This window comes from Engraulis encrasicolus, chromosome 18, assembly GCF_034702125.1.
Source record: "Engraulis encrasicolus isolate BLACKSEA-1 chromosome 18, IST_EnEncr_1.0, whole genome shotgun sequence".
In the NCBI taxonomy this organism is placed as follows: domain Eukaryota; kingdom Metazoa; phylum Chordata; class Actinopteri; order Clupeiformes; family Engraulidae; genus Engraulis; species Engraulis encrasicolus.
The window spans coordinates 37,890,279-37,906,733 of record NC_085874.1 but is presented as its reverse complement, the minus strand read 5'-3'; the positions used below and the strand labels follow the sequence as shown (position 1 = coordinate 37,906,733).

General features: G+C 41.8%; 1 protein-coding gene across 1 annotated transcript in view; it reads right to left on the bottom strand.

The window, feature by feature from the left end:
- The window catches only part of ptk2bb (protein tyrosine kinase 2 beta, b), a 54,519-nt gene that overhangs the window by 4,793 nt on the left and 33,271 nt on the right, over window positions 1–16,455 (bottom strand). Inside the window, exons 21-30 of the mRNA XM_063223581.1 lie at window positions 16,053–16,142; window positions 12,202–12,406; window positions 11,334–11,442; window positions 9,814–9,873; window positions 8,600–8,725; window positions 6,720–6,869; window positions 6,167–6,193; window positions 4,892–4,916; window positions 4,678–4,727; window positions 3,910–4,044 (exon numbers count right to left, since the gene is read on the bottom strand). Coding sequence (XP_063079651.1) covers window positions 3,910–4,044; window positions 4,678–4,727; window positions 4,892–4,916; window positions 6,167–6,193; window positions 6,720–6,869; window positions 8,600–8,725; window positions 9,814–9,873; window positions 11,334–11,442; window positions 12,202–12,406; window positions 16,053–16,142 — 977 coding nt within the window. The remainder of the gene's footprint in view (window positions 1–3,909; window positions 4,045–4,677; window positions 4,728–4,891; window positions 4,917–6,166; window positions 6,194–6,719; window positions 6,870–8,599; window positions 8,726–9,813; window positions 9,874–11,333; window positions 11,443–12,201; window positions 12,407–16,052; window positions 16,143–16,455) is intronic.

The following is a 16,455-nucleotide window of genomic DNA, read 5'->3' as shown; positions in this document are numbered from 1 at the left end:
AAAATGTTCCCTTTAAATGTAAGCAAACACAGGCCTACACTACTGTACATGGCTAGAAAATCCAAGTGGCAAGTGAAGAGTTCAGATGCAAAAACCCCTAACTCCATTTCTGAAGACATGCACTTCTATATTTTTAGGGAACCCTGTTGTTGGTTTGGTTTACATTCATATACTTGATAATACATATCAATAGTTATATTACATAAATAAAATTTTTAAAATAGCAAATTTGATAGCTTTGTATTAAATAAAAATGAATTAAGATTATTTTCTGAAAAGGCACTTAGGGGGTTTTGCATCTGAACTCTTCAAGTGTTTAGCATTAATTAAGTATGCTGTGGTGCTGTGTAATATGAGTTGTGAAATCCAGCATGTCTTCAGGCTCATTCCTGTGGTGCATTTACCACACACATGACTCAAATGTACTGTTTCTGTGCTGGGATCACAGAGAATGGATGAAAGAGGATGATCTCCTTCATGATGTCATCAGGCAGACAGAGAACCGTGCCTAGTCTCGCAATTATTTCTCCAACCGGCTAACGTGTTCATGCTGAGAACCTTAGCATTGGAGCGCCGGACAGTTGTTGTTTTTTTTGACATTTTTATGCCTTTATTGTGACAGGACAGCTACAGAGGGACAGTAAATGAGCAGGGAGAGAGAGGGAGAGACGGGGAAGGTTCAGCAAATGACTCGGGCCGGAATCAAACCCGGGTCGCCAGCATAGCAACCCAGTGCCATGCCGTTAGGCCACAGCAGGGCCTGCAGGACAGTTGGTTTGAGATGCAAAGCAAGAAATACTTGGATATTCTCTGCGAACTGTGACGACAACGTGGATGTCAGCAGGAATGTGCAGCCAGAGAGAGTAGATAAGATATATACTTAAAGAATCTCTGGTTCAGCAATGGGCACAAGCACCGCTCTGGCCCACCTGACAACAGCATAAGAGACTTTATCCCTCAGTTGTAATTCTGGACCCTGTTTCTCCAAAGAATTATTGCTAACCAGTTAGCAACTTACTGGGTTACCGATGGAAAATTGCATTGCAACTAAGAAAATGGCTAATCTAGTAAGCAACGATGCTGTCGAGAAAAGCACCCCAGATGTGGGAATGAGAAGTTCTCAATGCTGGAGATTGGACCTGTAGTAGGACAGCCTCTCTTTACATGACAAGATGCCCAGGTAAAGTATAAATTGTCGTGGAGGTGGCCACACATTCCAGAGTCCAGGGTTGTGAAAGAACAGTAACAGTATAAGTTCTTTTGGTAACACTTTATTTTAGGGATACATCTATAAGCACTAATACATACAATGTTAATGGCTGCATAAGTAACTAGTAAGGCAAGTACTAAGCAAACGCTAAGGCGTACTAGGTCCTTACTAAGGTTAAATTGGTAATAAATCCCTTATTGTGCATGAACAGGACATTTGCGAATACATGCCTAACTAGAACGGGCACTCGGTAGAGCGCAAACCTTCGCCTACGCCACTTATTTTTTTCTGGCCATCTTCAGAGTGTGGGGCATAACATTCTCCAAATTTTGGTGTTAGTTGAATCGGACCGGAATATCGTAATATTACATTTTTGGCCCAGTCTTGACCTCTTATTCAATTCAGCATGCACTAGTTGTTCTGGCATATAGTGCTTGGCAAAGAAAAACGTTTTTGACCTTTTCGTGACCTTGACCTTGACCTTTGACCCAATCACTCCCAAAAAGTAATCGATTGTTCCTTGGGTCATGACCAATCATCCCACTAAATTTCATAAAAATCGGCTCAATTTACGTTTTTGACCTTTTCGTGACCTTGACCTTGACCTTTGACACAATCACTCCCAAACAGTAATCGATTGTTCCTTGGGTCATGACCAATCATCCCACTAAATTTCATAAAAATCGGCAAATTTACGTTTTTGACCTTTTCGTGACCTTGACCTTTGACCCAATCACTCCCAAAAAGTAATCGATTGTTCCTTGGGTCATGACCAATCATCCCACTAAATTTCATAAAAATCGACTCAATTTACATTTTTGACCTTTTCGTGACCTTGACCTTTGACCTTTGACCCAATCACTCCCAAAAACGAATCGATTGTCCCTTGGGTCATGACCAATCATCCCACAAAATTTCATAAAAATCGGCTCAGTTTTGACTGAGTTATACGAAGTACAAACAAACAAACAAACAGACATATTCACAAATAAATACACGGCGGGCAAAACATAACCTTCTGGCAAAGGTAATAATAATACACAGCGGTCAAAACATAACCTTCTGGCGAAGGTAATAAATGTTTGATTTTGCTTTGTACATGCCTTACAAGTTACTTATACAGGCACATTGTATGTATTAGTGCTAATAGATGTATCCCTAAAATAAAGTGTTACCGTTCTTTATTTTAAAGATAATTTTATGGTCTTTTTGACTTTATTTATGATAGGACAGTGAAGGTGGTGACAGGAAGCGAGTGGGGAGAGAGGGACGGGGAAGAGCCAGCAAGGGATCCAGACCGGGAATTGAACCCGGGTCAGCTGCATGGTAGACGAGAGCCCTACCGGTTGACCACGGCAGGTTCAAGCTTTGATATGCACACCTGTTTCGAGTTCCTACACGGACAAGAGTTTGACAAATGCTTCCACTCATCCCATTACCACAGAGCGGAGCAGGAGCATCAGATATCCTTATCTCAAATATTGCTCATACCGAATTACACAGTAACCCTACCATGGACTTGTTTCGACACGTCTGTCCCTGATTCCTGTCATCACCTGCCCCTTAGTCTATTAGGACATCACCACCATTTTCCCCCAGAAATGACTTGGCTCTGGTTTCAGGATGTTTCAAGATGTTATTTTTAATCTTGTGCAGTGACTCTACAGTACTCACCGGCCACTTAATTAGGAACACCTCTCTACTGCTGGGTTGGACCCCCTTTTGCCTTCAGAACTGCCTGAACTGTCTGCAACAATACTCGGGTAGGCTGTGGCATTCCATAAATTAGTACTAATTGGCCCAAATTATGCAAAGAAAATATGCTTAGGCCTATGCCATTATATCGCAAGCCTGAAACGTTGATGTAAGGTAGGGTTGACCCATGTTTTCATATTGTTGACGCCAAATTTGGACGATTTTACCTGAGTGTTGCAGTAGATATCAATACTCATCAGACGAGGCAACATTTTTCCTATCTTCTAGAGTCATTTATGGTGAGCCTGGCCAAATTGTTGCCTCATTTTCCTGGTCTTAGCTGACAGGAGTGGCACCAAATGTGGTTTTCTGCTGCTGTAGTCAATTTGCCTCAAGATTTGATGTGCTGTGTAATTGGGGATTTTCTTATGCATACCTCGGTTGCAATGAGTGGTTATCTGACTTAATGTTGCCTTTGTATCAGCTCCAACCAGTCAGGCCACTATCCTCAGACCTCTGCCATCAACAAGGCATTTTTGCCCACAACATCGCTGCTCACTGTGTTTCTTTTTTCTTTTTCGCACCATTCTTTGTAAACCCTACAGATGGTTATGTGTGAATATCCCAGTAGATCAGTCTTTTCTGAAATATTCAAATCAAGCCTTTCGGCACCAACAACCGTGCCATTCTCAAAGTCATTTAAATAGCCTTTCTTCCAAATAATGATATGGGGATAAATAATGCCTACAGTAATGCCAGAGAGAGTAGAGAGAGAGAGGTTCCATTGGCCCATTGTTTCCGGGTTCTATTATTGCAAGGGGGAAGGGGGGAAATCCCCATTTAGGCAGACCTAGGCAGACCTAAGGACTGTTCTATTCAATGCTAGGAGTATTATGACACGCCCCTTTAGGCAGACCGGAACCTGGTCATGTTAGGTGCCCATAGCAACCTTTTACATTGGCATATCTCTATATACTTAAAGAATCTCTGGTAATGCCACTGACCTTAACCATGGTGATGTACTCCGTGGAGGCCGTTGTGGTGATGTCGTTTTTCAGCTGCACGACCACCTTCACCAGCTCCATGACGGACTGATAGACCTTATCGTCAGACCGGTCCAACTCCGCTGTGGGGGCAGGCTGGAAATGGTATGGGCCAAAAAGTCAGAGAATGTGCGCACATCAGGAGCACAGGTGCTGGACCTGACAGGCATAAGGCATCTGAAAGGACTGAGAGTCCGAAACATCATTACATTTTTGGGAGCATCAAACAGTGTTTTAGACTTTTATTTTCATTTCAGAAATGGTATGGGGACAGGCTCTCAACATTAGTTATTTCCAGTGTTGGACAAAGTAAAAGTAAACATACTTTTGTGGTGTAATTACAACAATAGCACATGATATTACATAGCTGTTACAACGTTTACTCCAGTTTACCTACCTATTGAGATAGACTTTGTTATTACTGAAAAACAATAAAAACCTAACTAGGACCCATCACAAACTCAACCCAACCTGTGCAGAATCAGCTTATCGTAAGACATGTACATTGGTCTACTTTTTACTCAGATAAGTTACCTGTGTTGGAAATAAACTGTTTCTCTTTTTTACTTTTACTTTTACTTTGTCCACCACTGGTACTTTCAAGCTTTAGTTGATTGTATTCTGTTGTTGTTGGACAATATCATCATGCAAAAGGGGCGTCCGAAATTACACCATCTCCTCATTTAAAATACGGCCACAGTTTCAATTTTGGATAAATCAGTTCATTACCTGCACTGAGATTCTAGGTGGTTTGTCAGGTGGAGGTTTCTGCAGCTCGGCTTTGAGAAGGACAAAAAAATCCAACTTTAATGTACAATGTACTCAAATGTACCATGGACTCAAAACGTGCAGTATGTGTGTAATGATTTTAAGAAATCAACTTTAGCGCAATAAAATGTTAAAGAGTTAAGATGTGGTGCTCCGTGAAGAGCATGGTACTCACCATATTCTGGCATGTAGTCTGGTGACTAGAGGGGGAGCACAGGCACTCATTAGTTAAAGGGACACTGTGTGAGATTTTTAGTTATTTATTTTCTAGAATTCATGCTGCCCATTCACTAATGTTACATTTTTCATGAATACTGACCATCACCATCAAATTCTATGTATTCATTATGACTGGAAGAATTGCACTTTTCATACATGAAAAAGGGGACCTTCTCCATGGTCAGCCATTTTGAATTTCCAAAAATAGCCATTTTTAGCTGCAAAAATGACTCTACTTGGACCATACTAGAAAATATTTGCTCATTACTTAATAATAAACTTTCATGTAAATATCACGTTTGGCAATAGTCAGCCCAGTTTCAATGAGCAGCATAGTTGCAGTACCTTTTTTTAACCATTTCCTGCAGTGTCCCTTTAAAGCTAAATGACGGAAAGCAGTACTACTCAATGAAAATTATTATATGCAATTGCATAACAATTGTAAGTGTCATTAATTAACTCATATCTGATCAATTACACCCTCCGCCACTTTATATTACTATGAAATGGGAAGCATTCCTCTTCATGCAATGAAAATCTTGTGTGATTTCAGAACCGGAGCGAGAACTGCGCTTGCTTTCAAATCAAAGCGCCAGTGCGATATACTACAAGGTTAGCATTACCGAATGTTATTACATGGTTAGCAATACTGTTGTAATGTTTTCAATAGTTTACCATGGCTGTTTCAGAGAAGATAATTGTTTCGTATAATATGGGAATGTCAGCCATCTACTCTTGTGGGCTTTCGCAGGTGCGCACGTACCAACAAGAGGTAAGTGAAAGGCATATGCATACCAACAAGATGTAAGTGAAAGGTTACTTATTAAGTTGTTTTGCAACATTCCCTCACATGCCAATAATGTGTTAACCAGGGATATAGTTTTGATGGTAAGACTTGTGACTTGTAAAGTGCTGTCACGATTCTACAGTGTGCAAGTTGTTGTTTTACAGTACATTGAAGATTAGAAATTGCCCCCACAGCACCATGCTATTTGGCTTGCATTACAGGCAGCGTAAACAGCGCAAATGTGCACCCATTTTTGGCTACTGTCATTATTCAATGGGATGGAGCTTCACTGTCCCGGAGGTACGCTTCAAATCTCCATTAGAATGTCTGTCATTTGACAGTAACTTCCAAAGTGTACTGTTTATACAATAGAGTGTCTTACAGCTGGATTAAGTAGAAACAAGCTATACTAATAGTGGATTCAGAGTTATTTGTGCTTCTTACCAAAGGATCTTGATATGTAACAGGGTCCTGTAAAGCAATGAGGAACACTGTCTTATTGCACTGGCATGGATATATGGAAACTTGAGTCTATCTTTAGTCCAAATGAACAATAGTCCAAACTACAATAAGTACTTTAAAAGCACAGGAGTGTATAAAGTAGAAGAAAATTCAATATGTACAACACTAGTAGCCTACATTATATTACACAGTTGTTACACTAGCTACTGTACTGAATCTAATTACTGCGTAATAAAAGTTTTTACTTTTAATTTTACGTCTACTTGTACGTTTTACACCTATGCAACAGAAAGAAAGCCTAAAAGCAAACAAAGTCACCAATAGTTCCTCATTCTGCTCCAGAATAAAAGTCCTCAACTAAAAGTTAAAGACCAAAAGAGAGAAAGAAAGAAAGAAAGAAAGAAAGAAAGAAAGGAAGAAAGAAAGAAAGAAAGCAAGAAGGCAAAATAACGCATCACCAGTAGTTTCTCCTTCTTTCCCAGCCAGGCGCTGTCCACAGAAAGAAAGAAAGAAAGAGGCCAAAATAAAGTCTGACCAGTAGTTTCTCCTTCTTCTCCAGCCATGCGCTGTCCTCCTGCATCTCCTGTTTCTGCCTCTGCATGGTCTCCTTCATGCGCATCTTCTCCGTCTGCCACATGCGCTGGGCGTCCTCCTTGCTGGGTGGAGACATGGCAAAGTCCCTCTCCTGGCCACACAGGAAGGCTTATCATCAGTGGTGGACAAAGTAAAAGTAAAAGTACTTTTGTGGTGTAATTACGACAGTAGCACATGACATTACATAGCTGTTACACCGCTTATTCCATTGTATCTACCTATTGAGATAAACTGTGTTATTACTGAAAAACAATAAAAACCTAACAAGGACCCACCACAAACTCAATCAAACCTGTGCAGAATCAGCTTATCGTAAGACAAGTACATTGGTCTACTTTTACTCAGGTAAGTTACCTGTTACTTTTACCTTGTCCACCACTGCTTATTATTAGTTGATGTATGTAAAATAGCAATAATCAGGGCTCTACATTAACACCTGCCAACTGGTCAAATGCTGTTGAAATTCCAGTTTGACTGGTAGAAAAGACCAACTAACTAGCCACTTTGACCCATTAGTGAGTGTGTGTTTGGCTAGTAAGATTAGCATCAATAGACCATTTTGGCTGGTGATGAAAACAGTGAATTTACAGCCCTGGTAATAATGATAATGCATTTTATTTAACCCAGTAAGACATGACCCCTGTTGTAAATTAGCTGTTACCAGAATGCCATGCCAATGACCAAGTTGTAATATAGTATAACTGAAAACCCTGTGCACTGTCATAGTGGTGCAGTACAACTACAGTAGGGTAGTAAAGCTTTTTCAGTGACTATTACAGCATTCCACTGGTGCACCACCGAGTAGAGTATAATTGAACCATTCAATTCAATGATAATGTTTAGCTTGGAACTAGAAGTTACATTAACGCTTTAGAATAAGGTTCTTCTAATAAGCGTTTATAGTCACTAGTAAGCAGGTAGTAATACCCTTACAAGTGCCCAATAACATGCTTATAAACTTTGTTAACATGCTTATTAACGGTGTTAACATCTGATGAGTAACTTTATTTGAGTAAAAGCATGAAAATCGGTACACATGGCAGCCATCTTGAAAATGTACGTTTTTTCGCGACGCCTCCATATCTAGAATTAGTCAGCATATCAAGATGGATACGTGTACCGATGTAAATAATAAGACTAAAAAAATAAACCACTATAAACACATAATAAGCAGCTTATAAGATGTTAACAAAGTTAATAAGCATGTTATTGGGCACTTGTAAGGGTATTACTGGCTGCTAACTAGTGACTATAAACGCTTATGAGAAGAATCTTATTATAAAGTGACTAGAAGTTACATTAACAGACTGAATGGCTTACCAGAATGACTGAAAGAACAGAAGACAGGTAAAACTAAGAAGGAGTGAAAATATGGATAAGCGGAAAACTTCAGAAGAGAGATGACGAGAGAAGGAAAACGTGTTCGTACCCCCATACCATGTGCACTGTCATAGTGGTGTAGTACTAACGGTAGTAAAGCTTTTTCAGTGACTATTACCGCATTCCACTGGTGCACCACCAAGTGCAGTATAATTGAATACTCAAAGTAACGTCCCTGTGCACAACCACTGTCCAGGTGCTGGTGATGTGCAGTAAGAGTAATCCAAGTAAATGAAGGATGAATCACTGCACACTGGTATCTTTGCTGGTAGTTTATTTGGTGAACCTGATGAAGCAACAGCGAAGCGCGTTGTTCACCAAATAAACTACCAGCAAAGATACCAGTGTGCGGTGATTCATCCTTCATTTACTTACAGTATAATTGAATCAATCGATTCAATGAATGAAGAGTGATAATGAGATGAGGAAAAGTGTTCATACCCCCATACTGCGACGTCGTGGAGAGGCCACCTCAGGCAACATCAGTCTATTGGTGGAGTCAATGGGGGACTGGTAGTCACACGGGCTCGCCAGGTCAGGAGAACTAGCACACAGAGCCTCATTCAGCTGAGGAACACACACACACACACACACACACGCACGCACGCAAGCGCGCACGCGCGCACACACACACACACACACACACACACAGATGCACACACACACACACACACACACAGATGCACACACACACACACACACACACACACACACACACACACACACACACACACACACACACACATGTTTAGTAAAAAAGCCGCAGTCTCGGGTGTAATTCAATTCTTGCAGTTTTAATCTACTGGGTTAGCATGACAAACAGACGTTTCGGCCTAAGCCTTCTTCAGCGTCTTTTCACACACACACACACACACACACACACACACACACACACACACACACACACACACACACACACACACACACACACACACACAGAGATCTCTGACCATGTCACCACACACACACACACACACACACACACACACACACACACACACACACACACACACACACACACGTGCACGCACGCACACATGCACACACACACACACACGTGCACGCACACACACATGCAGAAACACAGACACACACAAATGCACACAAACACACACACACACACACACACACACACACAGACACAGACACAGACACAGACACACTCACACTCACACACACACACAGACACACACACACACACACACACACACACACACACACACACACACACACACACACACACACACACACACACACACACACACACACACACACACACACACACACAAAGAGTCAACAGTCAGACGTGCACTTCAGTTGATATGGAATGGATGGCTACATCATGAACATAGTCTTCAGCTTGCTATGCAGAGGAAGAGCGCAACACTGCCTCTTTATGGTTTCACCACTGTATTGTATTTTTAGCTTGCAAGCTGACAGCTATGGCACTCTGAAAAGCTACTCCTGCTGACAACGAAACTTTCAAGTTGCCTGGGCCCTCGCAAAACTTTGTGAATACATAATGAATATAAAAAATCAAGATGTGACAAACTTAGTAACTTTAAAATACTTTTTTGGGGTTACCTGTGGATAATTGCAATTATAAATACGTAGGATTCAGAAAATCACAAAAGATCACAATAGCAATATGTCACCTGGATGTGTAGGCCAATGCTGAGAGTGTTTCCAAAGCGTCCAGCGTTCATTCTTGTGGGCTGGAGGACAAGCGATACAAACAGCTATTATGATGAATGAGAGACAGGACGGGTTTCGAGTTGGTGCCCAGTAAAAAAAAAATGCAGTGTTAAGTAGATTAATAGCCTGATTATCATCGACTTTCAAATCTCTTCGAGACTTGGTATGACCAAAAGCATAACAATTAGCATTTCCCAAACTACATGGTCGACCTTGGCTTCCTCCTTTGGTTTGCTAATGGTGGTATGCTTCCCGATAAAGTGGGTGGAGTTCATGATATTTCGGCAGATCAGAAACGATACTGTATTACTCTTGGCCTGACTAAAAGCAACGCTGAAGGTGTTAAGTCAGTAGGAGGGCATGGCCTGGCTAGATTAACCACCACTTTCTCCATTGCTCAAAGTACAGTAACTGCATGAACTCCATCACTATTTTGATCTGAGACTACCCACTCAAACAAGTTTACTGACAAACATCTCCCAGTCAACTGATTGCTTACACATCAATTTAGTAAACAATGAGCCCGTTTATATGGTCGCAATAATCAGGTTATTGGAATAAACAGGTTATTGGAGTAAACGGTTTATTGCTGTTTACATGCAGTTCGTCGATTGACTGTGTTCCACGAAAGTGTGTGACACGAAGCTAGAGTTTAAAGCTTGTGATTGGCTACTTATCCTTCTAGAATGTCAATAACCTGACAATAACCCGATTATGCTGGTTACATGACACAAGAAATCAGTTTAATAGCCAAAAACCTACCTGTGCGAATCGGATTTCTCATAAACTGATAACGGCAATAAACCGGTTATGAAAACTGTTTATTCAGTTTACATGAGCGATCGAATAAACCGGTAACTCCAAAAACCTGATCATAAACGGTTTATTGATGCGCATATAAACGGGCTCAATGCAGTGTTAATTCAACACCTAGAGAGTACTCTGGGACCAAATACACTGTACAATATGTTAAATTAAGTCTCTAGGTCATACCTGTCAACTTTGAGCTACAACAAATCGGGAAAACTCCCAGATTTTAAGCAAAATTAAAAAAATAAAACCGGGAAATTTTCAATAGGCCAAATCCTGACAGTCACGGGACGACAGTGACAGATTGGACAGTGCGTTCTGCTGCATAAAATCTACTGGCAGGTAGCTAAGCAAGACCCTCTCTACTTTCCTAGCTGGTGGAATAAGTAGAGGGGGTGTGGCTCGTCAGACTAACTGGCAGGGCTGTGGAGATCATTTCTGGACCGACTGTGTTTTTTTGATAATGTGAAAGATCTTGATATTTTGCAGGAAAATACCAAATCGGGAAGATAGCAGGATATAAGTCAGAAATAGGGAGTTTCCCATGAAAATAGGGAGGGTTGACAGGTATGCTCTAGATGTGTCGAATTAACATTATATGTTTTTTCACTGTGTGGGGAGCGTCTGTGAAGGGTGTGGGGCTCAGCAGGCATACTGTAGGGAAACTCACCTTGGGCGGTGGCTCATTGAAGGTGAACTTGGGTTCGAGGAAGCGGGTGGCACGTGCTCGTTCCCGATCCCTCTCCCCTTCCGTCTCCTTCTCCATCTTGTGCACGTCACTGGAGTCGAGATTCAAGATACATTTTACTGTTATCAATTAAGTACTACAGAGCAACCAAGAGTGTAGCATAACATTAGGTATTTACTGTGTGGTACTTTAGGGGTCGTGTCAGGTACGGTATGTACTTATAGGGTATATTACCTATAATTACATATGAAACAGACACACTAAAACCACCCTCCCCACCCCACCCCACACTGTATTGTGCACACTTGCTTGGTGTCTATTCTAATCCAGTATCCCAATCAGAAGTGCACAGTTGATTCAATGCTTAGAGAGGACTCTAGAATAGAGTTTTTCAACTACTGTGCCAGGGAACACTAGTGTGCTGTGAGAGATCCATCTGGTGTGACTTGGAAAAATGTAGAATGACTGTACATTGTTAATATAGGCAAAAGGGTTTTATATTCAGTTAACATTGTGAGAGATCATCTGGTGTGATTTGGGAAAATGTAGAATGACTGTACATTGTTAATATAGGCAAAAGGGTTTTATATTCAGTTAACATTGGCAATTGATGGTGTGTCTCGGCATTTTGTCTAGTAGTGTTTAAAAATGTGGCACCTGGCCCAGCCGTGGCTTAGTTGGCTGGGCACTAGACTGCTATGCGGGCAACCCAGGCTCGACTCCCGGCCCAGGTCATTTGCAGACCCCTCCCCGTCTCTCTCCCCATTCGCTTCCTGTCCACCTCTCAAACTGTCCTGTCAAATAAAGTCGTAAAAGACCAAAAAAAATCGTTTAAAAAAAAATGTGGCACCTGATCTTGCAGACGAGCTCAGTGAAGGAGGGCCTCTCCTGGGGGTCGTAGCTCCAGCAGCGGGTCATGAGGGAGTAGAGGGCTGGCGGGCACTGCTCGGGCTTGGGCAGCCGGATGCCCTGCTCCAGCTGGTTGATGACCGCGTGGTTCTCCAGCCAGAAGAAGGGCTGCTGCCCGCGGCTCATGATCTCCCACGCACACACGGCTGGCGCACACGACGGGGTTGGGCGGGGAGGGGAGGGGGAAATCGTTACATGTTACACAAGGTAAAAACGAAGGAATGGTTTAAAGCTCGCACATCCAAAAAGCGTCGACCTGGGAGCAGGATAACCAAAATGACCAGATGAAGATGAGGAAAAAGTCAGCCTCAAACCAGGATTTCTTTGCTCCCACTTATTTATTTTTTTCGTAACATTTCGGGTGAGCACTACGTCTGAAGAAGGGTTCTCACCCGAAACGTTACGAAAAAAATAAAGATAGTGGGAGCAAAGAAATCCTGTTCTGAAGCGGACTTTTTCGCTATCTTCATCCACACAAGGTAAAAACAACAGTTTTTGGTGAATGTGTGTACAGTACACATATGCATGCACACATGCACGCACAAACACGCGCTTCCATGCAGCACGCGTGTGCACATGCACGCACGTACACACGCACGTCGCACGCACACATGCAAAGTCTGACGAAAGAGGTACAAGGTATGTCAAGCTAAATACCAACATTACCGTACAGAACTCGCTCAAAGATGTTGTGCTGTTGTGGCAAGCACAGGCCCTACACAAAGCACAAAGTGCACGTGTGGTGTGTGTGCGGTGCGTGCACCCGCTGGTTTATAGCAAAAATGCCCAATGCAAAAAAAATGCAAAAATGTTTTTTTGATCCCAGTCCATCCCTGCTGGGAGGGTGGGTGTAAACATGGCAAAACAAGCTGAAACGGCGCCGCACTCATCTAGAAACGATACCCTCCTCCCTCCCTGTGGGCTTTATTATCTTGTAAAGGGCACCGCAGGAAATTTATCTGCCGACGAGTGTTAGGGACACATTACACTCTCCCATTAACATCTCATATAGCAGCAGCTGGAAGCCAGGAGCACAGCCCCAGCCAATCGACAGTGAATTATAGACTCGGTTTATGAAAAACGCTGGCCGGGGCGTAACTAACGCACAATGGATTATTATTATTATTGTGCCTCTGTGTGTATATGGGGGAATTAATAATCGGTTTACTGACAAGAGGTGCCAATTTCGGGTTTGGATGGAGAGTGGAAAACTGTGCCAGGAATTTGATGCGAGCAGCTCTGAAATATTGGCTGAATGAAAATATTTATTGTTTTTTTTTTTTAATTTGTAAGTATTTTTGGGGGCGTTTTCCCTTTATTATTATAGGACAGTATGAGAGTAGACAGGAAACGAGTGGGAGAGAGATGGGGCAGGGTCGGGAAATGACCCCGGTCGGACTCGAACCGGGGTCTCCATGGGCATGCAAGCCCAAATGTGGGGAGCTTAGCGCGCTGAATGAAAACATTTGTAAAGTAAAACTGAGTCATTATATTTAATATCTAGTTATCCTAGTCCAACAGTTAATGTTTTTTTCAGTATTTTACAGTGATGATATGTTTTGGGCTTTCTCTAAATTGTACTGATGTTGAATTACCACTACAAAATAGACTGTGATAGAATGAAAGTGTGGTAGCGTTTTTACTTTCTGAACATAGGATTGACTCCTCTGGTAGTGATGTCATTTTGCGTAGCCCCATAATGCACACTGTTCCACCAGTGGAACACTGTAATAGTCATGACAAGACACAGGGCCTTACCGCACAAATACACCTACCGCGACAAGAGCGAAGCGAGCGACGGAAGTAATTGACTTTGTATTGAGTCACGAGACAAAAGCAATTCTGGAGACTAGAGCGATTTGCGCGACAGTTTGAAGTTGAAATCCTTTCAACTTTCTATGATGCGGTTCGGCGACCAGCCGCGACAGCCAATCACTGTAGAGAGGTCAGTGACCACAGCCAATGGGAATGTTTGAATGCTTTGCCTTCTGCTTGTAACAGACATACTGTAGTCTCTTCAATCGCTCGTATCGCTCTGTCACTTGAATCGCATCGCGCCTGGTCTATTCGTGCGGTTAGGTGATGCACTACAAGTTAGTCTTTGCCATTCTGGTAACAGCATAATTATAACACTGATAAGAAAATTATCAACAGACCTAATAAGTCCTGTGCACATTACTTTACTTTACTTTATTTGTTCAGGACATTGCACATTAATGAACATATACATACATGTACATATATGTAAACATGCCAGATTGTAGCCCAAGGGCTAATTTCCATCTGGTGTCCAATAGGCAGGCTAGATGTTTACAAGCAATAGACTTTAAGATAAAACAGACTGTTAGTAACAAAAGAAATAAAACCCACTATACAAGCAAAAGGCATGCATGTAAATAAAAGGAAAAGAGAAAAGAAAAAGGTCCCAAAAAATAGGGCCATGTGTTATGTGAGTGTGTGTGTGCGTGTGTGCGTGTACGCTATGTAGAGGCTCAGACCATCAGTGTGAACATGTTTGTTGGGCTCGAAGCCACTTTTTATACTCCATCTTAAAGGTGGCTAAAGAGGGACATTCCCTTATATGCAGAGGAATAGAGTTCCATAATATGCCGCCTTTAGTAGATAATGCATTTTGACTGAAGGAGGTTTTCCTGAAAGGAATCTCTACATCTTTATTGACCACTGCTCGAGTTACTCGTGTTTGACGATATTTTATAAAATCCTGTAAACAAGGTGGCGCCAGGCCATGCAAAGTCTAAGAAAGAAGACAGCTATAGGAGAATTTACAGAAATTGTCAAAACTCAATAGGTTGTACTTATCTAAAATGTTACAATGATGGTATGAAAGAGGTTTTTTATCTAAAATTTTAAGTGCTTTTTTAAATAAACTCTCCACTGGTTTGAGAGTAGTGGATCCCACCATGGACCAGCTAGTAATGCAATAGCTTAGGTGAGAAAATATCATTGCATGCAAGTATGTCAGAGCAGCACTATTTGACATAGCACCTCTTATGTGCCTGAAGTTGTAGAGATTAAATTTTATTTTTTTTGTTATCATTTTTATATGTTTTTTAAAAGAAAGATTGGAGTCTAGAATGACTCCTAGATATTTAAAATCTGTGACTACTTCTAGCTGTTCACTACCAAGAGTAACCCCAGGCTGACACAGTCCAGGGGAAGGTTGCTTAGAAAAATACAAACAAACCGTTTTCTTTGCATTCAGAATAAGGCATGATTTCTCTAGCCATGTTCGTATGTGTGTAAGAGCTGTAGAGAGTACACTTGCTGCTTCAACAGGGGTTTTAGCTTGGGTGAAGATGACTGTGTCATCAGCATAGAGCTGAATATTAACATGTGGACAATGCTCAGGTAAGTCATTAATATAGAGAGAAAATAAAAGAGGCCCCAAAATGGGGCTGTGTGCACATAAGCTGTGTGCAAACCCAGCAAACAACAAAATAGTTTGATGATTTAGATGTTAAGAGTTAAAGTTCGAGTTAGTTGATTTACCAACATAGTCACTGGCCTCTCTTGAAATTTATTTTAAGGTGCCCTCCAGGGTACGTAGCAAATCTACTGTAGCGCCTTTGCTTGGAGGGCAGCCGTGGCCTAGATGAACTCTACACCAGAGGGTTGCAGGTTTGAATCACATGCCTTGAGCAAGGCACCTAAACCCACACTGCTCCAGGGACTGTAACCAATACCCTGTACTGTACATGTAAGTGGCTTTGGATACAAGTATCAGCTAAATGTAATGTAATGTATTAAAATGCCTTTACGTATGTCTCTTACCAAACATCCAGACATCACTGGACGAGGTGAACCTCCGGAAGTTAATAGACTCAGGAGCCATCCATTTGATAGGAAGCCTGCTTATAGATGCTGAGACAGGGAGATAGAGAGAGAGAGAGAGAGAGAGAGAGAGAGAGAGAGAGAGAGAGAGAGAGAGAGAGAGAGAGAGAGAGAGAGAGAGAGAGACAGACAGACAGACAGACAGACAGAGAGAAAGAAAAAAAAGAGACAGAGAGAATGATAGAGAGACAGGGAAAAGAGAGAGAGAACCAGAGAGAAGGAGATAGAGATAAAAGGTCTAGTTTCTATCAGATCGTAGCCTCTCTGTGTAGATGGGCCACGTGGCGGACCTGTTCACTCTTTTCTGAAAAGACTCAACTACATCATAACAGCATTAATATGA